General features: G+C 56.5%; 2 protein-coding genes across 6 annotated transcripts in view; both read left to right on the top strand.

Moving 5' to 3' along the window:
* Positions 1–20,171, top strand: part of NOL4L (nucleolar protein 4 like) — a 61,213-nt gene extending 41,042 nt beyond the window's left edge. For all 5 annotated transcript variants that reach the window (XM_055722608.1, XM_055722610.1, XM_055722611.1 and 2 more), the window contains 7 exons: positions 2,297–2,438; positions 14,234–14,505; positions 15,288–15,473; positions 15,553–15,744; positions 15,832–15,954; positions 16,269–16,470; positions 19,503–20,171. In XM_055722608.1, coding sequence (XP_055578583.1) covers positions 2,297–2,438; positions 14,234–14,505; positions 15,288–15,473; positions 15,553–15,744; positions 15,832–15,954; positions 16,269–16,470; positions 19,503–19,702 — 1,317 coding nt within the window. In that variant the 3' untranslated portion in view covers positions 19,703–20,171. The remainder of the gene's footprint in view (positions 1–2,296; positions 2,439–14,233; positions 14,506–15,287; positions 15,474–15,552; positions 15,745–15,831; positions 15,955–16,268; positions 16,471–19,502) is intronic.
* Positions 20,172–20,743: 572 nt separating this feature from the next.
* BCL2L1 (BCL2 like 1) overlaps positions 20,744–26,800 on the top strand; it is a 198,432-nt gene continuing 192,375 nt past the window's right edge. Inside the window, exon 1 of the mRNA XM_055722635.1 lies at positions 20,744–20,760. The gene's annotated coding sequence lies outside the window, so the exon portion shown is untranslated. The remainder of the gene's footprint in view (positions 20,761–26,800) is intronic.

Below are 26,800 nucleotides of genomic sequence, written 5' to 3'. Positions count from 1 at the left end.
TCCTGGACAGGTGAACGTGCGACGGCCTTGTTTGACTTGAGTCATTTATAGCTTATCAGTTTCTGGTTTGATAGTCAGAGTATTTCTAATAATAGGCAAATGCTGCTGCACCTCGAGAGAATTGTATGCATTTATGAAGCACTTTACATAGCATGTGCATGCGAGGCATCCTTCATGTCACTGCTTTTCCACCATGCGTGAGTACATGGAGGGCATGATGCCTTCCAGGTTGTGGTTTGCGTGCTGAGGCTGGGTGTTCGCTGCAGCTGAGCCCCGCAGATCCCATGCCTGAGCCAGATGCTTTCCGAAAACATCGTGGGTTGTTCCCAGGGTTCCTCCTCCTCACTGGACAGGTGAGAGACTGTCAGCAGCAAGGACCTTGGCATTTGTGTTTGTCTCTTAAGCTCTGACAGTAATCTTGAGTAAGCCTTGTGAAGAAGGCCAGATATTAGGGTGGCTGCCTCCCTGCAAATGCTTACAATAAAGAGACTATTTATAGTTTGTAACAGGGAGACCTTTGCAGTTCTGTTCCTGTGTGTACAAGATGGAGTTTCTGGAGAGGCAGGATTGCTTTGTGGCTGGCATAGCAGCAGTGCTGTGCTGAGCCGAGCTGGGGGACGCCATGCCTCCCCCCTGCCTCCCACCTCTCCAGCTCTGCTTGACTTGGGCATGGGGGGGTGGTGCTGCGTGAGGGCACCTGGCTGGCAGTGTCGGGGGCCTGGGGGTCAGGGCATCCCCGTTCTGTTGGCAGGGTGGCAGGCATGCTGAGCCCTGTCCTTCTGTTGGTGCGTGCGGGGTTTCACAAGCTGTAAATTCCAGGAAACTCCCCGGGAGGCACATCGAGGGAGTGGGCTGGGGGCGGGCACAAGCCCTGAGCCAGCAGATGTGTCTGTAGGGACGAGGAGATGGGAGGAAAAGCACAAACCTGTCTTTAAAGACATTTGTTTGTTCACAATAAAAACTGTCAGCCAGCAGCGGCCAGACAGGGTAGTTTTTATGAGGCGCAGGCATAGGTTGGAGGGGCGCTTGCCAATTGCTTCTTACACGGAAAGGGAGCGGGGATTGTATTTTATCCCAGGACCAAGGGAGGAAAAAAAAAATCAGAGCAGAGAGTTTACAAGCCTTTGAAATGTTTCAATCAAAGGAAGGCACAGTTGAAAGCAGTTCTGGAAACATTTTTGGTGTTCCCCTGCACCCCAGGGCTCTGGACGCGGTCTCTGCCCGTTGCTTTGGGAGGGGAGCGGGGAGAGGAAGGCAGATAAAGGGATCACCAGCAGGACCGTGTTCATATGGGAACACGTATCTGCTTCCTCCCAAGCTGCATGTTCGGAGAGTTCAGCCCAGGGAGGTCCCACAGCCCCTCCTCTCATTGAGGATCTCAGTGCTGCCTTTATGATGATGGTTTTGAAATCCTGTGGCTGACCTTTCCGGCGCTGGAAGCAATCCAAGGGCTGTGTCTTGAAGTACTGTAAAGGTTAGCGAGAAGGGAGAGAGAGGGAGAGAGAAAATGTCCTTTCAGCTGCAGGAGTGGGAGAGAGGAATGTCATCTATGCCGTCAGGGAGCAGGCGGCTGGCCGGGCTCCCCAGCGTGAGCTAGGGTGTCCTTGTCTCGCTGGGGACCTCACTCCCCCAGCCGCTTCCCAAGGTGTGTGTTGTCATTTTTGATAAGGGTGCAGAGGTGATATCCCTTCGGAGAGCGCTGGAGGAGCAGTCCCTCGGGGCTGCGCTGCAGGAGCCTGCTCTGCAGCCTCTGGCAGTGCAGGTCTGTGGGGACCGTGCCGCTATCCAGACCTGCCCCACCGGCCACTCCCTGCCGGTGCCGGGGTCCTCCGGTGATTCCGGTTGCAGCAGATGATGTGATCTCAAAAAAAATAAGTCCGAGATGTTTTATGGAGCTGTTTCAATGGAGTTGCACCCGTCCTCCACTCCCACACGCCGCTGCCTCGCCAGAAACACTCTGGGGTGGATGGAGATTAAAGGGTAAACTCCAGGACTCAGCCATCCGCTCCTACAGGATGCGAGCTCTTTCTAATTGTCCTCAATTAGAGACAGTGCCATTGCTCAGGCACGTCTTCAGGCAGGAAGCAGAGCCCCGTCCTAGCCCGGTGGAGGCAAAGGGAAGGGCTGCTTGCCTGGCCTTGGGGAGCGCCGAGGGGCCAGCGGGTGTTCTCCGTTCTCTGGGCCGAGCTGCTGACTGAATTGTTTTTAGGAAGGAGTTCGGTGAGGAGGTGTTAAAGGCAGAGAAAGGAGGCAAGAAAAGAGCTCAGCCAATTAACTCTTTCCTGCTTGCCTCCAGGATGAGACATCGGTGAGCAGCGAGGACTTTGATATGAATGACTCCACATGGATCTCAGCTGACCAGCACCTGAACTCCAGCCTGAGCCCCAGCCAGGACGAGAGCATGCGCAGCCCGCAGAACCTGCACGGCCACGAGGATGGTGAGTGCCCCAGCAGGCAGGAAGTGCTCTGCGCCTTTGCCACAGGATGTTTTTGTGACTTATTAAACATTAACCAGTCCTTTCTGATCAGGTGTCCCACCTGTAGGATGGATTTCATGTCAGCACAGGCTTTGAAGCAGCGCTGACTCCTAGTCCTTCCTATTTAGCCTCTGGGCTCCTGCTCAGCCAGGGCCCTCTCCAACCCGGCGCTGATGGTCCCTTGTGCGGACCCTGGCTCCCAGCTTCTCCAGAAAGAGGTCACCAAATCCTCTCCTAAGGCATCAGGTTGTAGTTCCCGGGGTGAGACAAGGAGAGCCCCATTAGTCCTGAGCCGTGTGCTGCGTGCTGCCCCACTGCAGGAAGGATGCCAGGGCTTCGCAGTACGGGTCACAGCTTTTCATGCTTGGAAAGTTGCGCCTTAGGCAGCGTCTTGGGTCCCCCAGGCAAGGAATCTGTAATCTGCACTATCTGAGTGCAGGGTGGATGTGAGTGTCTCCTCAGTCGGGGCAGGAGGTTGGAAGAGGCTGAAGGTGGCATACATGGGTTGGCTGGGAGGAAGTGTTTGGTGAAGAGAGGTGGTGTGTTACTTCTGTGAAACATGCTAGTTTAAAATAAAAGAGCAAGTAAATAAGTGGTAGAAGTACAAGTTCGGGTCAGAGTTCATCTCCGTGATGCTTGGAAGGATTCGGTGGTTGGACTGTTACTGGCTTTTGCTCAGGAGGTTGAAACCCTCATTGTCCCCAGCCCGGCTGCTGCTAGGAGAGCGGGAAGGGAGTGGAGGAGTTGAGGGACAACCCAGGCTGGGTTGGTGCTGCTTTAAGAAAGGGGACTAGAAAACCACCCCAGAGGAAAGAAAGGGCTTTTGTGCTGGCATGTCTCCTTGGGGTGGCTTTTAGCTGCTTGTGTGGCCAGTGGCAGGAATGGTTGGGACGGCAGGGACAGCAGGGACACGGCTGTCTTCAGTCCGAACACGTTGTGGCACTTCAGTTTCTGTTGCAAACCTACCGTTTTGGGAAATGGCTGGTTTTAGCTAACTAGCACCGACCCTGGAGTCAGGCAGCCTTGATGAGGATGTGAAACCTGCCTGTGCTGCACCATGTCCCTGTCTGACGGGACGGGCAGTGGCACTTCTCCTTGTACAGGGCCCTGCAGTGGGGCTGTGCCAAGGCTGGCTGTGCCCAGGCCCCTCAGGGCCCTCCCGTGGGGCAGGAGGAAGGTGTTTCGGTGGTAACACAGGTGGTCTCAGCAGAAGCGTTCGGCTCTTCAGGACCTGGCTGCAGCCTCCACCCTGAGCCAGCGTTGCCTCTCATACTTGTGGCCTGGCCAGGTCTCTCTGCAGCCTCTGAACTCTGCCATTCTCCCATTAGGAAATTCCGGGCTTGTGGGTTATGCCTGTGAATTCCCAGGTCTCATTTGTAATCTAGAATGACATGGTTTTGATCCCTTTGCTGAATAATATTATTCAACAGGACAGTAATTTAGTAAGAACTCGCATATTTAGGCAAATCAAGATGTTCTCACTAAAGCTGAATCCTCTCACTCTCTCTCTCTGCCCTCTTAGGAAATGCCTCCAATTTTTCATGCCCTGTGGTTTTTCTTCAGAAGCAGGTGTCCTCTTTGGGGCCCTTCTTGGCTCTTTAATTTCTTTCGTAAGGTTCAGTGGTGAGCAATAAAGCACAAATAGTCCCTTCCCTTTTGTCAGGAATGCAGGTGTTCCAGGCTGTCCCCGGGGTCAGCAGAAGGCTAAACCAGGTAGACTTTGGCAGGTCAGAAGTGATGGAGTCACAGAACAAGCAAGCCAAGCCCAGGGTTATGAAGGAGACCCATCAAGAAGCAGCCAGGGACTGGGATTTCCATCAGGCCGTCATAATTCAGGGAGTATTTTATGGGACTGAAAAGAGGTTTTTGTCACTGTGGTGAATGTCTGTGTCCTGTACCGGAGCTCTGAAATACAGGCTGATGCTGCTGGGGTGAAGGGCATTGTGTCAGTCCCTCTGCCAAACCAGCGCTCCCACCCAGGGCTGAAGCACACACGAGGCTGTGAAGGGAAGAAGGATGATGGAGAGGCCCAGGCAACCCGGGAGGGAAGCGTGCAGTTAGAGGAGCACAGAGCAGAGATGGAACACATCGCAAGAGGAAAGGCAAATCACTGGCATGGGGAAGGGAATGTGTGTGGATCAAAGTGTCAAGCACGCTTCAGTTTCCTCTTCTCTTGACCCATGAAAGCTTTTTTTTTTTTTTTTTTTTTGGAAGCAAAAGTATTTTACACTTTTACATTTACACAAAATGGGTTTGCACTGGCTTGCTAAGGCCGTACACCTTCAAGGCTTTCCCAGGGAAATCATGTAAATGTGAGTCACCAGCCTGCGTGAGCTGTGTGCTCCTTGGAGCCCAGCTGGCCAAGGTGCCCGCATAGAGTGCCCACATGGGGTGTCTCAAGGGCTCTGGTCAAACTACTCCATGCCAAACCTGGATGTTTATCCACGTCTCCTGTGCTCAGCTGTCTAGTGTGCCCTGCAGCAAGCCCGCAAAGCCCCAGCCTTCTTCCACTGCAGAGTCCCAGCCTTCTTCCACCAACTGTGGGACATGTGGCCAGTGCCACAGCATGTCCTGCGCCTCCCCTGCAGCTAGGCCAGGCTCACCTCTGAGTGTCCCAGCACTGCAGAGGGGTCTGGATGTGCACCACTGCCTTCGGTTGGGAGCTTGTTCAGGACTCAGTACTCTCCTCCTGTGGGAAATCCTTTTGGGTTACTAAATTGCTCCCACCTGCTGCCGTCCAATGGGCAGGATGCTTGGAGTGTGTCTTCTGTGAAAGGCGTCCTAAAGTATAAAGTTTTAATGAAGAGTTGCCTAGTAGGAGAGCAGTATCGTCTGACATGCTTGTTAAAAAACAGTCTTGTTTAAAAAGTACCGAAGCATCAGCTCCAGGTCTTTCAGAGGCCTGGGAGGAGCAAGTGCTCTCCTATGGCATATGAGCAGAGTGGTATGAAATCCAGAGAGGCAGGAGAGCAGGGAACTGTTGTCCCATGCTTTGATACACAGGTATCTGCTGAATCTCCAGAGAGCTAAAAAGCAGCTAGGACGAAAGCCAACACCTTCTTTTGTCTCCATGCCCAGAAACCTTGGCCCAGTATAGCCATGCTGCAACCAGCGTCAGCCCTTGGAACAGCAGGGAGAACAAATTAGACCTAATGACTTTGGTGGGTAAGGGACAGAGAAGGCATCATCGGGAGAGCATCAGCAGCAGAGCCGGGGTTCCTGCTGCGTTGGCAGGCGCACGGCAGGATGCAGGACACACTGGCCAGCTCTGAGGAGCAATGCTGACACGCACACACTCGCTCCTTCCATTTTCCTTTGTTACTCATCCTGCAGGCCCCAGCACGGAAAACGTGAAGCTCCCTGCAACATCCCTTCCCTGTCGGATGTTGCTCACAGCATACGTGCCCGCAGGAAGCCAGCGGCTACCCAAAGCGACAGCAGGATCAACACGAACTCTTTGCTGCTGAAGCGGAGCTATTGTGCAGGACATCCTGGAGGGACATGTTTGTGGGAACCAGCATGCGTTCAGAGCAAAGTGACCCTGAATGCTGTGCCATCTTGCTGTCCCCTGTGCCTGTCACCATCCCTGAAGGCGTCCTGTGCCCACTCCCAGCTGAGCGCAGATCCCGGCTCCTGGCCCTGTCTTGCTGCAGCAGTTTCAGCTGGAGTCTGTCCATCTTCAAAGCCTGTCTGCATCCACAGGCGAGTGCAGCACCATGAAACCTCCCAGTTTGGTCTGGCACATGGGTCTGAGCCAGGTATCCCACCACAGGGATGTTGTGACCTGCTGGTGAGTGCAGTGCTCTTGAAAAGGAAGCAGGACACAGACCCCCAATACCCCAGTGTATGTGACATGGCATGATCCCTTTCCAGTTGAGGTCCCTGCATGCAGTCCTTACTTGACTGGCAGTGTCCCACGGAGCCTGTCCTGCCTGGAGCAGCAGTGGCTAATCCAGACCTTGGGGAAAGGGGAGCAAGGACTTTCTTAACCTACTTAACTGTGAAGACACACGCTTCTTGGGGGCATCCCTCAAGGCAGCTGGGTGGGAAGGCTCCGAGTTGTTGGGGACATCCCTCAGGAGTGCTCCAAGGAGGGACCTCAAGGACATGCAGGCAGGCGTTATTTCGGGTTGTTATCCTGGGAGCAGGTAGGGCACATTACTACTCTGGACACCCTGCCCTGAGGCCAGCAGGGCCAGCACCGAGCTGTCCCCAGCGCAGTAGTGTCTTCTCCTGGTATGGCATGCGTCCCACAGCTCCAGGTCACACTGCTGTTATTTGGCAAGGTGCCCATGACATGCTGCGTATCACCAGGTTCCCTGAGCCACCAACCTAGCAGAGCACTTTCTGGGGAGGGGAGCAGCCCTCTTGCCGAGTGCAGACCAGAAGCCAGGCCCGTGCCTGCACAGCGAGCTCGGCTCCTGCCTGCAGGACCCCACACACCAGCCTCGTGCCAGTCTTCATCCCCAGGGCAGCCGTGATGCCCTGCTCCACACCTGCACCTCCCCGCCAGCTGGAAACCCGGCAGGGCGATGGAGCTCTCCTCGCTTTGCCATAGCAGGGTCACTTACTGCAGGCGGCATCAGGTGTCACATGGCTCCCAGTTCCCCTCTGCCACTGGGGCTTTCCTTGGCTGGCCCAGTCCCTGTTCCAGGTGAACACAAACGCACCTTTGCCACCACAGAGAAAGCCCAGCAGACACACACAGCCGCCTGACAGCTGGCCATTGTGGGAGGTGGTCTGTGAGCCCCGAGGTCCTTGCTCTTCCCAGGATGAAAAATCCTCACTATTTTCAGGGCTTCTTGCACCCATGTTGGATTTCACCCTCCCAGAAGCCCTAGCTGAGAGCCTAAACAAGATTAGGACCAGCATCTAGGCCTTACAACAGCTAGACATGACCTTATCTTATTTTTCTTGTATATATATTTCCTCTCTCCCTGGGTGTCCCCATGCCATGCTGTCTCCACAGCATAAGTCAGCAAGCGTGTCCCTGCCTTGCCTGGGCAGTCTGGGCTGGTGGCTCCGTTCCCGGTCACCTCTTCCATGTCAGCTCATCCCAAGCAAAGGCCCTCAGCAGTGACAAACACCCTCCTTTCAGTGTCTTTTGAAGAGCTGTCCTTTCCTGCTGCAAGGCTGAGAAGTGCAGCATGAAGGCTGTGGGTCCACGGTGGCTCCACCAGGCTCTGCACTGAACTTGGCTCGGGGCTCCTTCCCAGCTGGTGTGGGTTCCGCCAAGCTGGTTGGCTTGTCCTGCTGGTGCACAGAGCGGAGTTTTGGGGGGCTTTTCCTTGGTCTGGAGTAGAGAGGATCACCACGCTGCTGGGCAGCCAGCACCACCTGTGCCCCTACCTTCCTCCCCAAACTGAGCCCTCCCAGCCGAAGGTCTGAGTGGGGACTGTGGGGTGAGCCCTGCGCTGTGTCCTGGAAGGGGTGCCGAGGCCAGTGGTTCGGGGATGGTCCCCTGCTCTGTCCTGCCCAAAGGACTGTGTGTGAGCAGCAGGGTCTCTCTGGCAGCAGTTTGCACTGGAGTCACCAGCTTGACGTGAGTCCTGCCCAAAGCCACCAAACCCGTTTGTTTGGCATGGGGAGAGGCAGTGCCCAGGCAGCCCAGGGCTGCGCCGTGTCCCCTCCCTGCAGCAGGATCCGGGTGGCTGCCAGCAGCAGTGGCACAAGGAGAGGCTTGGTCTGCACCATCTCCTTCCCCGCCACGGCCGAGGGCTGACTTCTGGCTCAAGCACCCCACAAGCAGCAAGGCGGCCAGAGGAGCAGCGGTGGGAGGAACAGGGGTTGGGAGGAGAAGGGAAAACTGAGCAGCAGAGTGTTTGTGGCAAGGCTGCTTTCTGCAGCAGGAGCTGCCAAGCTTCTGTGCATGGGAAAATGTCCGTCATGGGGCCAGTGCGGTGAGGTCCCGGTGTCGGAGGGAGCTGCTTCCTCGGGCTGGGCAGCGGAGACAGGGGGAGATGGCACTGGGGGGCACCTTTCATGCCGAGGAAGGGGGAGCTGGCTGCACAGCGCTGCCTTGTCCGGCCGAGCTTGCCTGCGGATGCGCATTGTGTCCAGCCGTGCCAGATGTCTGGCTCATCGAGGGCTCTGGTCGAAGGCAGGGACCCGGGGAGGGAGCACGGAGGGTGGACACTTTGTCTGGGACATAACGAGGTTTGCATTAACGAAGGAAGACAGGAAATATTGCGTCTTAACTGGACACTGGCCAGCCCCACCGCTCCGCAGCCCCCAGCGACATTTCTTTTTTCTTTCTTACACATCTTGGAGGCAATCAGCTGGGCAGGACCTGGAGAAAATGAGCTTCGTGCTCCGGCCATGTGAGCAGCGCAGGGCTAGGGCAGCCATGGCAGCCAGCACAGCTGGGGCCTCTCCTGCCTCTCCAAGCACCCGGTTGTGGGTGCAGGAGCCCCAGGGTGCCACTCACTTGCACCTAACGATTGCAGCGCTGCCGCCCGGCCATGGCCCCCCGCAGGGCCCCCATTCCCCCTCGGTCTCTCTAATTTGTATTAAGTATCCCTTCCTCTCGGGCTTTCCTCCTCCCCTTCTTCCCCCTTCGTCTCTTTTGTGAGTGAATAATTTATGGCACTTTTCATCTTCCTGGCTGTTGTTGCAGGCAGGCGGCGGTGGGATGCTCTGCGCCCTTCTGACAGCCACCCTGGGCTGGGCACGCTGCTCCGGCCCATGCTGGTGCCACAGCGGGTTGGGGACAGGGCAGTCCCCTCCCAGTAGCAATGGGGAGTCTCAGGTGGGAGCAGTGATCTCTACCGCTGCCCCGCTGGCTGTGGGCAGGGAGAACCATGGCTGGTGGTTCCATGGTGGTCCATGGGGGACCGAGGGTCGCTGGTGGGACCCAGCGATGGCCGCAGTGGCCGAGGCTGCGCAGGTGGGTGGGCGGTGGCCGAGGGAGTGCTGGCCAGGGGCTGTGGCTGCAGTGGGGTCCAGGCAGGGCTGGGCAGCCCCTGGCCCACCGCATGGTGCGGGGCTGCGGCGAGGTTTCCGTGGGCTGCTGGCTCTTACATAAGCTCATTGTTTTCCGAGTCAAAAGAGGTTTTGTCTCTGCTCTGGAGATGTGACAGGAGGAGGAACAATTTGCCCCATTCATGTTTAACTCTGCTTTTGGAGAGCGGTGTGGTGGCCTTCACCGACAGAGACGTTAAACCCAACCACTTCCCTGCCGTAAAATCTCCCGGGGAGCAGGTGTTGGAAATCGCCCCTTCCCCTCCTGATCTCTGCAAATCCAGCACCACAGAAATCAAGGATAATCCAGCAGCCTCTTCAAAATGAAAACGCTGAGCCCTGATTAATTCATTTAATAAGTGACTGATCTCCTCCTCCCCCAGCACCGCGGCCCAAGAAGCCATTTTGCTTCTCGCTCTCGTGGGCTGGGCACCGCCGGGGAGATGCCAAGGCCGCAGCACAGCCATGAGGCAGCTTCCCCATGGCCTCCTCGCTGCTCGCCTGGCCTGTGCAGCGGGGCCGAGGAGGGCAGCATTCCGTGGGCCTGGGGGCCAGGCAGCCTCTGCTGGGCTCTCCAGCCTCACTGGCATCCCCTGCACAGTGCCGGGGTCTCCTCCGCCTCCAGCCCGTGGAGCCCCAGCTCAAGGGGATTAAACAGGGGAACGAAATACTCTGCTTTCTGACCGAAAGATCAAACCGGTTGTAAGTGACATTGTTTTTACAGTTCCATCTGCTTCAATTAGGGCACGGGGGTGGAGCAGGGTGGCTCCCAATTATCCTCATTAGAGGGGCTCCTTGTGAAGCCAAGCTCCAGCCGTGAGCAGGGAGCTCACCAGGCTCGTGCTGGTTGATAATGAATATATTCATGGCTGCACAGCCTGGCCTTGCTGCCTGCTGCTGCCGGAGCCCTGCTCGTTGCGTGTGTTTTGGGCACTTGCTGCAGAAAACCTCTCCAAGCTCAGAAGTTTGGTGGATTTTACCAAAACGGTGATTCTCTGGGAGTGCAGCCAACACAGCCCTGCCACTGCTTAGCATCTTGCCACAGCTGCTGATGGTGGGGCGGGAGCCTAAACCTGGTCCCAGCACCTGAGGTGGGAGGGCTGCTGTTCCTTCTCCCCCCAGGTCCTGCTCTGCTGTGGGGTGCCCCAGCCACTCCTTGGGGCTGGCCGTGGGCTGGAAGATACCCCAGCAAAGCTGCCTGGGGAGCAGCACTGGCACCAGCAGCGGCACTGGCACCATCCCCATCCCATCCACACCAGGAGAGCGCAGTGCTCCCTCCCCAGCCCACCTGCATTTTTAGGCTGGCTGAGGCTGCTGCCATTTGGACCCAAGAACCTCGGCAATCTGAATTGGTGGCCATTTCACTGCTCACAATACTGAGATTAATCCACTAATTTATATGCAGAGCTTCTGGGAGAGCATAACTTGTAAAAATGTAGAAATAAGAAAATTATCTGTAGCTAGTGGAGTTCATCCTTGGTGTAAACTATATTGTTCTTTTAGTAGGCGCTAGTCCCTTACTTTAGATTCCCATTTCATTTTCTTATTCCACCTGGACAGGTTCCTAGAGACATCTTCCTCTTTGTTTTCAATATTCTTTGGCTGTAGCAAACCCAAGGTTTGTAAATGCAGCAGAGTTGGGTAGAAACTCGATTTGCCATTGCTGTGTGTGTTTTGTGCAACACAAAAGAAAACTGGAGACATTGAGAAGTCGGGGCGTCCCAACCTCACCCATGGAACCCTACCCAGTGTGAGCAGCTGATGCAGGACTGGTACTTCCTATGGGGACAGGAGCTTGGGGACTGGGGGCAGAGCTGGGGACTGCTGGGAGGCTGGAGGTGGATAGGCAAGGGCAGAGCGGGATGCCTAGGGAGGAGTGGGGGGGCTTAAGGCGGATGGGGGATACTCAGAGCAGGTTGAGGATGCTCAGAGCAATGCAGGGATGCCCAGGGCAGTCTGGGGATGTTCTGGGCAGACTGGGGATGCTCAGGGCACTGGCATGGTCTTCTCCCAGGTGACGCCTCTCTTGGTGCCCTTGCCTGGCAGGGGCTTCATAGCATGGAGGGTCCCCACAGTGTGGGCAGCTGTGCCGGGGGCTGCCTGCCACCCCAAGGAGCCGGCAGAAGGTCCCCGCCACCGGCCTGGGGGACCGGTGCTGATTGGCCCTGTGGTGCTGTTGCTGTGGCCGTGCCCGGGTTGATGGCAGGCCCTGGCGTGTGGCTCGTGCCTCTGTGCACGGGAATAATTCTGCTTAATCCTTCTGAGAGGCATCACTGGATGAGGCTGGAGCCTCCCTCTGGGAGCCCCGTCTCGCCTGGCGCAGAGAGCAGAGCAGGGGGAGGGACAGCCGCCATCCCTCCGGCAGGGAGGCCTCTGTGCCCCCAGCCACCTGCCCGCTGCTGCACGGGGCTGCGGCCGGGCCAGCACCGCTCCTGCACCCACACCGAAGGGGCAGAGTGCCAGGGGTGGGTCTGGCTGCGCGCCCTGGCAAGGTGTGCGTGGGGCAGAGCTGCAGTAGCCTGGCCGGGGCAGAGACCCCCAGGGGCGGGGGTGGTACAAGAGCTGAGCTGGGCAAGCCGTGCTGGCAAGCAAAACCCACCGGGGCCTGAGAGCACCGAGAGCCTGAGAGCACCGAGAGCGTCAGTGCCCTGGTGCGATGGGACGGGAGGGGTGTGGGGGCAGGAGGGGGCAGCGCCCTCAGCATCCTGCTCCACCAGGTCTGGCCGAGCCAGCGGCAGAAGCCCTGCGGCGCCCACTGCTGTGGCACAGGGACAGGAGCCCAGAGCGGGTCGGGGGCAGCGGGAGGGTGCCCCGGGGTGGTGCTGGCTGCCCCGGCATCCTGCACTCCCGGGCACGCAGAGCCAGCGAGAGCAAGGGCCTCTGCCTGCAGCCGGCCCTGTGCCCTGTGCCGGGGGGTGCCGCCTGCTGCCAGCCCGGAGCACCCGGCACATAAACACTGCCCCAGGGATTAGGTCAGCTCTGGTCATTGCTCAGACGAATAAGTGGATCAGCACAAGGGAAAGGAGGGGGAGGGAGCTCTGCTGAGTGGGGAGCTCAAGTGGGGACCTTTTCATTTCGGGGCTCGTGAGGCCAGGAGCTGCCTTGGCGCATGCCCGAGGCTGGGCAGCGAGCGCTGGCTGCCGTGGCGGGGCGGCTGGGGACACGCAGCAGCAGCCCCGGCCGGACCCCACGCTCAGCTTGGATGCGCCAGCGTCCTCGAGTCTGTTTGTTTTAAGGGATACAAAGTCCTGGGCTGCCGCGGGGTCACGGGGCGCTCGCCAGGCCGCTCGTGGGAGTTCCCGCTGTGCTGGTGGGGAGGAGCAGGAGGGCGGGTGGCAGCAGCCGGACACTGTCGCACCGCCGCGCCCGCACACCTTTGGGGCTGGAGCCCCGCGGCACTGCGGTGCGGGGCCGCCCCAGAGCCCGACCCATTGTCCGGCGGCCGGTGGTGGCCGCCATCTGCTCGGGCTGCAGCAGCTCCTTTGTTCGCGCCCGGCAGCGCGCGCAGGAAGCGGCTCCCCACGTGCTGCGCCCTTTCCCTCGCGGAGGCACCTAATGAAATAAAGGATTTACTGCGGCAGGGAGGGAGGGGGAAGCGGGTGAGCAGTTGGAAAACGTAGTGCCTGGCCCCAAGGCAGGGCTCTAGGCCGAGGGCAGGCAGAGCTGGGTCAGGCACAGCGGGGGGCAGGCAGGGCTGGGCGCAGGCAGCGCCGGGCACGGGCAGGGCTGGGCTGGGCTCTGCTGCAGCTGGGCTGTTCTTTGGAGCAGCAGAGGGCAGGAGGTTGGCGTGGTGGGAGCCATGCGTGGGCAGGGGGCCGGTGCCAGGAGCTGGGGTGTGAATGTGACCGAGACAGAGCAGGAGCTGGGCTGTGCACTGGGTGTGCCGGGTCCCCAGCTGTGGGCTCTGCCTGTTGGGATGGTGGGAGAAAGGGATGGCCGCGCCGCTGCAGCTGCCGTGGGGATGGCTCTGGGGTATGGGGAAGCAGGAGTGTCCGCATAGGGTATAGGAGGGCTTTGACTGGGGCAGGAGGGACATCCACGCAGCCCCTGCCCCTCCCCACCACAGCATGCCAAGGAGCCTTGCCAGGCAGCATGTCCCCTGTGAACAGAGCTCCTAACGCTGCTTCCAAGTGGCACAAGCTCAGGGTTTTCCACCCAAGCCAGCCCGTCCCCATGTGTTGTACCCATGCCCCCGCACTCTGCTGGGCAGCACATCCCTGAGCCGCTGGCTCTGCAGGTTGTCATCTGCCACCACACCCAGCCCCAAACTGGGCTGGGAGGACCTCACGAGGAGGCAAGGGACCTGGTGGGGAGAGGCAATGCCCCTTTCTCCTCCCTGCAATGCAAACAGAAAGCAAAAAGGACCAAATTCCAAAGTTCTTATTCAAGCCCAGGTGCCACGGCTCCAGGCGGAGGCGCAGGGACTGTTACCTGCTGGGGCATGGGCATGGCAGTGGCCAATGTGCTTTGAGGAACGAGGGAGCAGAGCCATGTGGCGATGGTCCTCCAGGCGCAGGCACTGGTGTCTGTACCTCCTGTTGCTGCATCCCAGGGTCGAAGCGTGGCTGGGCCGGGCCAGATCGCGATGGCACAGAGGGTGACTCCCCGACCAAGTGAGCCCGGAGCAGCCCCGGCCGGGCAGGAGCTTCCAAAGCAGCAGCACAGCCACGCTGCACGTGCCAGCATCCCACAGGAGGGTTTGAGGAGGGCTGGCGCTGTGGGGACAGAGCAGCTTGCCCACCTCAGGGAGGTGGTCGCAGGGTGCCATGGTGGTGACCACACATCCTTCTTTGCAGATGACTCCTCGTCAGAGAGCTGCAGTGGGAATGGCTCCTCCACCCTGAACCCCTCCACCTCCAGCAGCACGCAGGGCGACAGCGCCTTCCCCGAAATGAACGGGAATGGCACTGCGGCCCCCATGGACTTCACCGCCTCCGCCGATGACCAGCCCATCAACCTCTGTGACAAACTCACACCTGCCCACGTCACCCCTTCCTACCAGTCGGACAGCTGCAGTGCCGACGGGCTGCGCAGCAGGGTCAAGTACGCGGTGAAGACCACGGCAGAGGTACGGCCCAGGCTGCAGGCAGCTGCTGCTGGGGCTGGGCGAGACAGGACAGTTGCGTGTCCTTGGCCAGAGCCGGGCACGGGGCATGGCACACTGGGCCATGTGTAAGGCACCCAAGGCCAGGCAGGGAACACGGTCCTGCCCCTGCACCAGGAAGGCACGGAGCAGGGACGGCAGAGCTGGGGGCCTTTCCCATGTAGGGCTGGAAGGAGGGACGAGTGCTGTGCTCGCACGCCGCTGCTGCGGCAGAGCAGCTGTGCCTGGCCACGCTCCAGGCTTGGGGCTGCTGCTGCTCAGCAGAAACTGGCTGGAGTGCCGAGCAAGCAGTTGGCAAAGGGAAGGAGAGAGGGAGGGATGGTTTGGGAGAGCCGGGGCATCCCCACACCGCACCTGCCCCGGAGCTGGGGCTCTGCAGCAGGCTCGCCTCCGCCCTGACCAGCTGTGCCACTGCCACCGTGCAAGAAGGAGCCCGTTCCTGCAGGGTCCGAGCAGCGTTTCCTGCAGGATCAGGCAGAGCCACGGCCCCCAGCAGCCAGAGCCACGCTGCCAGCACTTTGGGCCACCACAGGTTCCCTGAGGCCACCGTGTGTCCCCCTACCCCAAGCAGACAGGAGCTGGGCTTCGAGGGAGCCCGACTTGTGAGTTCATCTCCCTGAGTTGCAGGAGGATGTCAGGGAAGGGGACAGAAACAGTGGGCCAAGGAGAAAGGGCTTTTTCCTTGTTGATCCTGGGCAGGGGTGGGCAGACAAGGGCTGCATGTGATAACCCCCGTCTCTTCTCAGTCCCCTCCATACAGCTCTGGCAGCTATGACTCCATCAAGACAGAGGTCAGTGGCTGCCCCGAGGACCTGACCGTTGGCAGGGCCCCCACGGCCGATGAAGATGACGATGACCACGATGACCATGAAGACAACGATAAGATAAATGATTCGGAGGGAATGGATCCAGAGAGGCTAAAGGCCTTCAATGTAAGGAGGGCTCTGCAGAGAGGGTTAGCCCACCTGCTGCCCATCTCGGTGGTCCCACTGTCTGTCTTCTCCTTTGCAGATGTTTGTGCGCCTTTTTGTGGATGAGAACCTGGACCGGATGGTTCCCATCTCCAAGCAGCCCAAGGAGAAGATCCAGGCCATCATCGAGTCCTGCAGCCGGCAATTTCCCGAGTTCCAGGAGCGGGCGCGCAAGCGCATCCGCACCTACCTCAAATCCTGCCGCCGCATGAAGAAGAACGGGATGGAGATGGTCAGCAGCTGCCCCACAGCCCTGCTGCTCGCTACTGCTCCAAGGGCAGCAGGTCCCTGAGTGTCTTCTCTGCTTGTGTCTTTGCAGACCAGGCCCACACCGCCGCACCTGACCTCGGCCATGGCGGAGAACATCCTGGCTGCCGCCTGCGAGAGTGAAACGCGGAAAGCAGCCAAGAGGATGCGGCTGGAGATCTACCAGACCTCCCAGGTATGGTGCTTGCTGGTAGGGCTGGAGGCGGGCAAGGGCTGGAGCCAACAGCACACTAATGTGGGGTGGGGAAAAGGAGAGATGTTTCTGAGCAATTTGACAAAGCATTTTTAAAGGCGCTTCTAAAGGTCAGAGGGCTGAAGAACAGGGCCTATGGTACATCCTGAGACTCAGGCCAGCGGGGATGGGGACAGTGGTTTGGACTGGCCACGCTGCAGCCATGGGAGGCCTGGCATCCCCGTGCCGTCCCTCCCAGTGGCCGCAGAGGACAACCAGGCTCCTCGCTGGAGTAAGTCTGTGTTTCCCCTGCGCAGGACGAACCCATCGCTCTAGACAAGCAGCACTCCAGAGACTCCACAGCCATCACCCACTCCTCTTATTCACTGCCAGCTTCATCTTACTCCCAAGACCCGGTCTACATCAATGGAAGCCTGAACTACAGCTACCGTGGCTACGGGTCCCTGGGGGGCAGCCTGCAGCCGCCCGCCTCCCTGCAGACAGGCAACCACAGTAACGGTAAGCGGCCGCACGCTGCACCGGGGCCCACGGCAGCACAGGGAGCCCACCCAGCCATCGCCTCCGCCCCACGCCTGGGCTGTGCACCATGGGCTCCCGGCACCCTGCGCTGAGCTGGTCGCTGGCGGGGGGGCAGGGGCTGCTCCTGCGGGTCATGCCAAGGCCAGTCATGGCAGCACCTCCCACAGAGCCACTCGGAAAGCTGCACTTCTGCAGCCGACGGAGGCCTCTGCCCGGCTCCTCGGCTTGCCTCATCAGTGGGCGGTTGATCGTTGAACTGAACTTGGAAGGACGGTCTAGGTGCCACTGGTGGAGGGAATGAGTGTCACTTAAAAAAAAAAGAGAATCTGTACCAGCTATTAATTATTAACAGGAGCGGTCGGCTATCACTGCCCTGATCTTGTTGCCGGTATGAGCTGTTCCTTCCCCAGCCTGCATCGGCTGCTCTTGGAGATGGGGCCGGGGCTGGCGCAGCTGGGGGCTCTGCACCAGTACCCGGGAGAGCCCCCATGGGAAAAGCCCTTGGGAAAATGGGACCGATGCTGCAGGGCAGGAGAGCAGAAGGAGAGTGCAGGCGAGCAGAAGGAGAGTGCAGGCATGCCCTCTGAGGGGTCTGCCGAGTTAGGAGCGAGTGATCAGAGCTGAGTAGCCTGGGGCCAAGCAGGGCCTGTGGTGAGGTCCTGCGGTACCTGGGGACTCTCTGGTGCCCAGGCTAGAGAGGAGTGGGATGGGGCAAAGCAGCCCCAGTGTGCTCTGGGCTCCTGCCCTGCCCCTGCCTACCCTGAGGGAGTGAGGATTTGGAAGGATGTGATTTCCGGAGCCCTGAGAGATGCCTGTCTGGGATTAACTCTTATCATCCCTTCCTAATGCTTCTTAACCCTGAATAAAGATACCACCCTGGCCTCCAGCTGCTGAGACCTAATCCTTGCAGCCATGGCGGAGGCAGCAATGGTTCCTCCCCAGAGCATCACAGGCCCCCCCGGCCCCCCATGCTGCAAGGGACCCTCCTTTCACCCAGCCCAGCTGCAAGCACTGGCTCCTTGACATGAGACAGCAAACATGCAGCAACGTCTTGGAGCAGCCCCAGCGAGCGCCTGGCCCAGGAGAAGCAGACGGGCCCTGGGTGTAGCACGCAGCGGCAGCACACAGCAGCACCTTGCTCCTTTCTAATAGATTTTTAAACCTCTGCTTTGCTATTATTTTTTGCCCTTTGCCCAAGCACTTGCCCAGTCCTTTAGAGGCAAGAGCATGCTGCCATAGTGCTGGCTTCTGCACCTCCTCCTCCCTCTGCGAGCAGAAAGCCTGCCGGGGTTCGCTGCTCAGAAGAATCTTCGCCCTCCATCCCCCACCTAAGTCGATTCTTGCTCAAACCCACTCCCCACTGCCAGCTCCTTCCCCTTTGGTGAGCTGGGAAACGGGCTCCATTTACTGCTGCCCTTTCTGTCCAGTGAAATTGCTTTCGCATGAGAGCCTCCTCCTCCTCCTCCCCTTCGCAGCATAGAAGTCCTCTGCCAGTACTACTCCTGCTGCAGCATTTGCTGCTGCAGCATTTGCTGCTCCAGCATTGCATTTCTTGGATGAGTCCCTTCCCACCCTGGGGTGTGGGCTCCCCTCCCTGCCCTGGTCCCCAGTGGGACCCACCTGTCTCGGTGGGCTGCAGAACTCTCTCATCCTGGTTTGCAATCTGCTGTAGCACTGGGTCCCTGCTCAGCATCCCTGGTGTCCCTCGGCTGTGTCAGGCCACCCAGCAGGAGCTCAGCCCTCCCGAAGCCTTTCTCCAGCATCACCAACTGCTCCATCAGCCGGCAACACTCCAGCTCACAGCCAGGGGATTAATTCAGTGTCTTCTCTTTCTCCTTACCCCAGGCTGCAGCCTCGCCTGACTCCTCTCCCTAACTAGTGTCATATCTCTAGTAAACATCTTTCCTCATCTGTCTTCATTTGTAGTTGATCGTGTGGTTCTTGCACCTTGTTTGGCTTCTCATACTTAGTCCAGCATGAGGCTAAATGGGTTTTTCCCCTACCTTTACCTGGCTGTGTCACTCCTCAGGCTGTGTACCAGCTCTCCTGCCAAAGTCTTCCACGCGCAGCCACCCAGACTGGGCTGCACACACATACCTGTGGTTGTGCACCAGTACCTGCGGATGGCCAGAGCTGTGGCTGGCAGAGTTTGTTTCCTGGGTCTCAGAGAACTTGATAATTTGATGATTTTTTGCAGGTTTAAGATCACAGGGTTTTGTGAGCTGGGAGCAGCCATGTGTCCTGTTCTGCAGAAGACGGGCGCACATACATGGCCAAAAAATCACATGTGATAGAGGTGCAGCAGAGGTGAACTTAGGAGAAGAAATTATCCCTGCCCATCAGGCAGATAATAGATTTAGCAGAACTTAGTTCATTTATGGACTGAGCCCCAGCAATGTGCAGCCCAGTAAGCCCATCTAGCCTCCCACCCAAACCCGATACCTAAGGCAGAGCTTGTAACTGTGTTGGTGGCCGGAGTGGTGTGCAGGCGCCCAGGCAGGGCAGGTCTCCTCGCCATGCAGCACAGCCTGGCCCCGCATGTGCTGGGCACAGACGCGTTGTTACCCAGCACTAAAGCAGGGAAACACCCCGTGTGGGATGTTACTCACCATATGCAGAGGAAAAAACAGACCCTGGAAGATGACTGATGTGGCAGGTATCCCCCAGGCACTAGTTTAGCTCCTAGCAGAGCGCGGCTGCAGACTTTCCCTTTGCAGAGTGGATGGGACAGGCTGCACGATGGGATTTTTTTCACGTGCACTCTGAAGGCTCTTTCCGTGTGGCTGTGGTAGAGGCAGTGGCTTGCTTGTGCTAGCTGCCTGTGCTGCCCACCTGCGCTGGCTGCAGCAGGAGCTGGGGCTCCTCACCTTGTCTGGGGCACCACGGTTGCGGGGACCTTCCTGCTAGTGCTGGGGTCCTGGAGCAGTGGCTCCCGCTGGGATCTCATCATGGCAGGACAGACACGGGCATGGCTGCTCAGCCTGAGCTTCCCTCTTGCTTTTCCTTGGCAGGTCCGACCGATCTCAGCATGAAAGGTGGGGCCTCCAGCACGGCCCCCTCCAACAGCACCAGCAGGGGAATGCAGGCTGCCCAGCTCAGCCCCACGGAGATCAGTGCGGTGCGGCAGCTCATCGCTGGCTACCGAGAGTCGGCGGCGTTTCTGCTTCGATCTGCAGACGAACTGGAAAACCTCATTTTACAGCAGAACTGACTCCCTGTGTCTGCATCGCTCCTCTGTCGAGAAGACAATTTATACCTGCTAGAAAGAGGCTCCCAGCGGTGTCCTGCTCAGGACCGCCATCGTCCTCCCATGAAGTGGCGGGTACATGTAGTTTTAGAAGGTGGAATCCAAAAGACCTGTTTTCTTTTACACTCCAAGCACCTGGGACTTCAGGCACAAGGACATGTTTTTGAACCGTACCAACACCTGTGCGTCCGGCCGACCAGAAGCCAAATCTGCGGCTTGGAAGGATGTGGGACTTTCAAGGGCAGAAGGGAGCCTGGGGAGGTTTGGGGCTGCAGATGTATTTAGAATGACCTTTGTGGACCCAAATGTTAGATTCCCGTCCCCGGATAATTTCCAAGTCTTAGGTGAGCTGAATCACATATTTATTGAGAAATGGACCCTCCTCTCCCCTTAGTAATTTATTTTTCTGAAAATGGATTCTTTTGAGTTTGTACAGATTGCCAGTTTTTTTGTCTGTCTGATCAGAAGGAATTTGTTCCTGTGAAATAACACATTCCATATCACTACACTACTAATTTCCAGGCACCTCTGCCTGTTTCTCTGGGGAGCCCTTGTCCCACAGGGAGCAAGTTTGCCATCCAGCCCTAGACTTCGAGGCTGCTCAGCCTCCAGTAAGTGTAGGTGGCAGCTGAACAACGGAGCAAGCAAGCATCCTGCTTAGACCTTTGCTCTAAGCGGTCCTGTAGCAGCAGTGGGGTCTAAATCTCCTGCAGAGACTCGGCAAGCTCAGCAGACCTCCGGCTAGAAGGACGTCTCGCACTCATTTAAGTCATTGCAGATAAGAGAAGGAAGGAAGGAAGGAAATACCTGAGAAACACTGTCTTGCGCTCACCATCTGTACTCTACCTCACACTCCATTGTGGGCTTCTTCCAGGACTGGCTGAGCTGGTCCTGGGGGACAGTGAGTGTCACAGACGCATGGATCATGCCGAGGAGGCTGGAACCAACCTGGCAGATCCAGCAGATCCGCTGGGGTCCTGGTGCTGGGCGGCAGCTCGCTCCCACCCCCTGCGCCCGGCTGGGTGCTTCAGGCCGTGGGAGACCAGCCCTGGGCTAGCACCGGGACAATAAAACCCTTTAGGAACTGCACGGGTGTAATAAAGGCTAATGCCGGTCTCTGCCTGAAGAGCGAGCTCAGTGCGGCGAGCTGCTCACCCTCCTGCAGAAGACAGAGACAGGCCACATTCAGCAGCAGAACTGACAAGTCCTCTCCGGGGCCCAGGATCCTCCCCTCTCCCTGCTCACAGTCCTGGAACAAGCCCACAATTCCCAAAGTGTGGAAAAACCGTAGTCCGATGACCATTCTGCCCCATTACCACCCCCCCACCCCCAATAATGCACTTCATTTTGCTCAGTGCAATACCTACTACCAGTGCTGCTAAACCCAGGGACTTCGCTCAGGCACAGAGCTGCCGAGCCGAGCCGAGCCGAGTCAAGCAATGCAACGCGCTGCGGAGCCGTGCAGGGCAGCAGAGCTGGCTGCTAGGGATGCCAGCTCCTCCTCGCACCCCTGCGCCAGCACAGCCCCCCAACCCGGGCAGGAGGCCTCGCCATCAGATAGATGCTCGATAAGTGTAAACCCCTGTATGCTCATAGGGAAGGCAGATCCCTTCTCTCTCCAGAGCCAGCTTTTTTCTTTGCCGGCCGCAGGGAGCTGGCGGGCAGAGGCTGGTGCTCCACGGGAGCTGGTGCCGCTGCTCGGGTTGGAGATGTTGCAGGTGGCAGCGGCCGGTCCCAGCCAGGAGCAGCCGCAGGCAGTTTGCTCAGTAGCCTTCATCCCTGGTTATACTCCCCACACACTGGAAGAGGAGCAGGACCTCTGCCCTGCTCTTAGTACAGGAACAGCCACCGGCTCCTGAGGACAGGCTCGCCTGGCCCGGCAGCAGAAGGGATTAACCGTTGCATTGACTGTTTTCCCCAAACCTTAAACTTTCCGTAGCATTTGGAGAAAAGGGACCTAAGCCCTGGCCGTTTGGGCAGTCAGGGTGCCTGTGCAGGGAGGGTGGCCTGTTAGACCCGAGGCGATGCTGGAAGCGGGAGCATTGCGGCCGCTTCAGGCGCGCCGGTGCCGAGCGCCCCAGGCAGGAGCGATGGGGGCCCCAGCCCCCGCCAGGGCTCAGACTCACGCTTTCCCCAGCACTTCACAAGCCTGCTTGGTTTGTCCACTGCATCCTCCCATACTTGGAATTTATGTAAATATTTATTTTTGTGTGAATACCATGAAGTAAGAAACCTTTGACAAAAATATGTAACCGCAGCCATTTGTGAAAGTCTTAACGTTAAGGAAGGAGAGGCAGAGACAATCGCTGTCCCGGGATTCTCTCTCTGCGCGTTATCCCACCCGAGTTGGTGCCTCCCTCCCCGTCAGAGGCCATCGAGAACATTTAGCCATAAGTTTGCCATCCAGTTTACTGAAAAAGAGGTTACCCAGGGGCTTACGGACAGATCACCATCAGCTACAGTTTGTTTAAAGTTTTATTTATACAAGTTTTAGCTGTCGTTACCAGATCACCTTTGAACTTGTCTTAGCATGTATTGAAGTTTAGTAGCTCTTACACTTTGTTAAACTGCTGTAGAAAACAGATGAGGCTCATGGTTGCATAGGAAGGTCTACCCTGTCCTAACAACTGATGTTCATAACTGGCAGCTGAATGGTACAGACTCAGATTTCCAAAGCCCCGGTGACAGCCACATCTGTGACAAGTTATGAAACAAATGGGATTGACTACGAATTTCTGTCAGGGATCTTTTTTTTTCTTTCTTTTTTTTTTCCTTTCTGTTTTTTTTTTGGTTTTTTTGGTTTTTTTTTTGGTGAGCCGCAGCTTTATAGTTTCTTTGGAGCGAGCTCCACAGACATCTCAGTGCTCTTCAGCTGATCCATGCTCAGTGGCGGCTCTTCTGTGCTCCAGGACTGTTTCACAGCCACATTCCTGCGCTCTCACTAGGCAGGACGGGGTCAGGAATCGCTAGTCCGGGTTCTCAACGAGAAGGAATGAGCAGGAGCAGAATACACCGGCTTACCAGATATTCTGAGAGGTGGAAGGAGAATGCTGGGTTAGCAAATGGTCTGGATGTTCTTGGTTTTGTTTAAGAAAAGCTAATCACTGGTCGAGAAAATAGATTTTTTTTTTTAAATTTAATTTAATTTTATTTTAAACACAACCATCCTGCCCTGGATGTGCAGTTCCCATGACGGTGTTTCTACATGGGAGAGCGTTCCCGGGATTGTGAGCAGACGTAACTTGTACCTCCCCGATCCAAAGGGCCATTTCCCTCCCACGAGTGGCCGTCGGATTTAGTACCAGTTCATGAAAAAAAATGCTGCTTTGAACTCAGAGGGTTAATATACTTTTGATTTGTAATTTTTTGTAAAACTTTTTACAAGGTAGCATAGTATTTCACCAGAATACCAACTACAATCCGTCCATGGTCTGATTTTTATATAATTTAGTGGTGCTTTAGAAACTTTTGTTTGGTTGTTTCGGAGCTGTACAGCTCAGTTCTTCGCCTGTATCTACCTAAGACCAATGTGAACCTTTGTATTTTTGCTCCTAATTTTGGACTCAGTGAAAGTGTACTGTTTACATGTACAGAACTCCCGGCCCCTGTGTGTTCTGCAAGACCTGCTGTTGAAGAGGAAGATGCACCTCACCCAGTTCGTCTGCTTAACCAAGCCACAGCTTCACTCACCCACTGACACACGCACCTACCCTAAGGAAGACCCCACAAAATTGAAATGCCCTGTAAGCAATTTTGGGTTTTGCACAAGCTATTGTATTTTTTTTTTTCCAGTAGTCGATTTATGGACTGGCTGCAGTTCAAATCGAGAGCTGATCTGGCGCTCAGTTAACCGAAGCCAGAAGTCGAACAGGCAGAGTCGTACTGTGCTGCTGTTCCACCATCTTCCTCCTCCCACTGAGGCAGGAGGGTGGAAGCTGCCGAGCTCAGCGTAGGGTTCAAACGCCGCGGAAGAGCACTGGAGCCAACGGGGCTTGTGAGGAAGCCGGACGGGGGGGGGGGGAGCCACTCAGCAGCGTAACTGGAAACATCCTTTACCAAACCTGGTGAAACCACCCAGGCCACCCGCTGGTTTCAGATGGAGGGTGGGAGCGGGTTCCCTCAGGGGTGGGGGGCTCCGCGATAGAGCAGAAGACGGCTCTTTGGGAAGTCGGTGCTTTCCCGAGGGTTCAGATAGAAAGCATATGGCACTTAATCCAGCTTTTAAGGTGACACTTTATTGCTTAATTGATTCATTTTGAAATGATATTTTTGCAGATAGGCACCTATGCAACTTAACGTGGCTCTTAAGCAGATGAGCACTTCCTCCTCAACGAGCTTGATAAGAGTTATTTGTGTTATATACTGTGGATTTTTCCAGTAAATGTGGCTTAATATTTTAATTCTTAGAATGTGTGTCTATTATATATGTGATGCAACTTAATTCTGTTCTGTTTGTGGAATGATTAGCACAGGCCAACTCCCTGTTCCCCTCACTTAACAAAGACCAATGAGCTGTTAATCAAGCTGTTATCTCCATGGTATTACTTGCTAAATGCACTGATTTCATAAGTATGTGGAATCCTTTTTTTTTTTTTCTTTTGAATCTGTATATCATATATAAGACTGAATCTACTTAATAAACACTGTATAACAAAAAGGGCTTTCTCCTCCACTGTCGCACCGCTGGGCGCTGCTGGCACCAGGCGCTCTCCAGCCGCTGCCCCTCGTCCCACCGCCAGCCTGCATTGCTCCCCAGCCCCAGCCTACGCGCTGTGCGAGAGGTCAGTGCCATTGGGCACCAAAGTGGGATCTAAATTTAGGTGTTAAAAGGGAAAAAAAAAAATATTTCAAGAATTTTGACATAAGCTGTGCTTTCCATTCCTTAACAGACAGCCGCGGGTACCATAGAGAGCAGCATTAGCACTCACAAGTGGGGCTAGTCACAAATTTTATGCTTAACTTATATTTTGAAAAATTAATTTTGTGAAGTGTCTGTTTTTTGTGGAAAAAAATAATAATGGAGTTTTCATTGAAGTTTGTGGAAAGTTTTCCCTCTCCCTCATGGAAAGTACTGATTTTTCGTTACCAGCTTTATTCACTAAATATAATAAACCTTTGCATCCATAAAACGTTTACCTCAAAGCACTGTGTAGATAAAACTCTCCTGATGTGCAGCAGCAGCTGGCTGACAGGAGGGGCCAGGACAGAGCAGTCAAGTCGGTTTGCAGCTTTGGTGGAAACTGCCTTTCCACCTGCGCCTGGGCTGCGGCGCGGCGCGACCTGCACCTTCCCCAGGACGGCTGCAGCCCTGAGCGATGGCCAGGACCCACCTGAGCGTTCGAGCTTGTGTGTACTCACCCGGACAGCACATCCCAATGGCCCTTCCATAGTAATTCGTTAACGGATGCGTGTACACAGAGCTAACGCGAGGGGTTTGTAGCACACAGGTAAAGCGCCTCTCCTCTGCCCCAGCACAGGTTTAGTAACTGTAAGCCTCTGGATAAGCTCTGCTCCTAGGTTTCAAATGGAGCAAGGGAGATGGCTGCAAGCCGTGGGGATTAGCTGTGCTCCGTCACACCAGCGTGCAAACCAGCTTCCAGCACCTTTGGCAATACCTGCTGCTGCTTCTGCAGCGCCGTGGGCAGCGGCGTCTTGGCTGATTCGGACAGTCCCCTCTGTCCGCAGCCAGCTCCACCGCGGAGCCAGGATGTTCCAGCGCACGGCAGAGCTGGACCCCAACAGCAGATGGTCTGTGAGAGAAAATCTACTATTTAGCAGAGAAATACCACAGAGAAAAAACCACCAATTTACATTTGCTCTGTGTGAAATTCCAGCATTAATAGGGTTTTACTCTTGAGACCTCGAAGCTCCCCTGTTCTAGAGGTAACTAATCCTGACATCACCTACCAGACCAATAAAATAGATAATTATTGACTATTTAGTTTTAAAGCTTACCTAAGTAACAACTCTTACTTTTTGCATTCCTTACTTATAGCTTATTTAGATTAATGGTGTATCTTTAACCACACCTGTGTCTGCAAACAGGCTGCCAGAGTCAGGAGAATATCAAGGAACTACCAAAAACCACAAAAGCCTTTTTTCTCCTGAAAAAAAACAGTGCTGGACCAGCCACTGCCCTGGCCACGGCTCTTGTGCTGGCACAGACCTGTGGCACATGCCACAGCATGCGGAGACACCGAGGTTGGCCGGAGCGAGGCAGATTTTAAACCATAAACCTCCTCAAGGCTTGGGACAGAGCTCCCTTGGCGCCAACGCAGCAATGCTGGGCTCGGCCCCCTTTTCCTTGTCACCGTCACTTGTAAAGCGAGCAGACCCAAGCAGCCAGGAGGCTCCGCTGCTGCTGCCTTTGTGGCCACCAACATGCCAGCACCAGGACGTGGAGGAACTGGGAGAACAGGGCACCGGCGCTGCTGTGCCGCAGCACTACGCCAGCAGGAAAGGTCGATGTTACGGCCCCGCGCAGATCTCAGCCCCCCAGCCCTGCTTCTCAGTTCATGGAATCATCTACCGTCTGCCTGGTGGGAGATTCACGCCGTGACGAGACCAGAACCCCGACACGAAACTTAACTCCCGTTCTTTTCTTACCTAGAAGAGAGGAAGGGTGGATCAGCGACGTTCCGTTTACAGGCAGTTTCAATAAACAGTGTAACTGGTATCACGCTGTCACGCTCTTTAGAAAACAATTTCAGATCTGTTTATCGAGCAATTATGACAGCAACGTAACGGCACGTACGAGCAGCAGCAAGACCTGCCTGGCAGCACCGGGGCTGCTCACGGTGCCCATGGGCATCGCCCCAGCTGGGCAGGCAGCCCCGTTACCGGGGGGCTCATGCAGTCGCAGCCATCGCTCCCGCAGCCACGCTGCTGCTTTTGGAGGCTCCAGGGTATCCGAGTCCCAAGAGCCACACCGCATCTGCAGTAGGTGCACTGTCTTCAGTTATCTGTAAGTGCATAAAACACGATTTAATGAAGCCAAGACAGCAACACAGCCCACCCCCACCCCCACCGCCTTCATCATCTGAGCAGAGCTCTGGAACGCTC

This window comes from Falco cherrug, chromosome 10 (genome assembly GCF_023634085.1).
Source record: "Falco cherrug isolate bFalChe1 chromosome 10, bFalChe1.pri, whole genome shotgun sequence".
Taxonomy (NCBI): domain Eukaryota; kingdom Metazoa; phylum Chordata; class Aves; order Falconiformes; family Falconidae; genus Falco; species Falco cherrug.
This window is presented reverse-complemented; position numbering and strand designations above follow the sequence as displayed.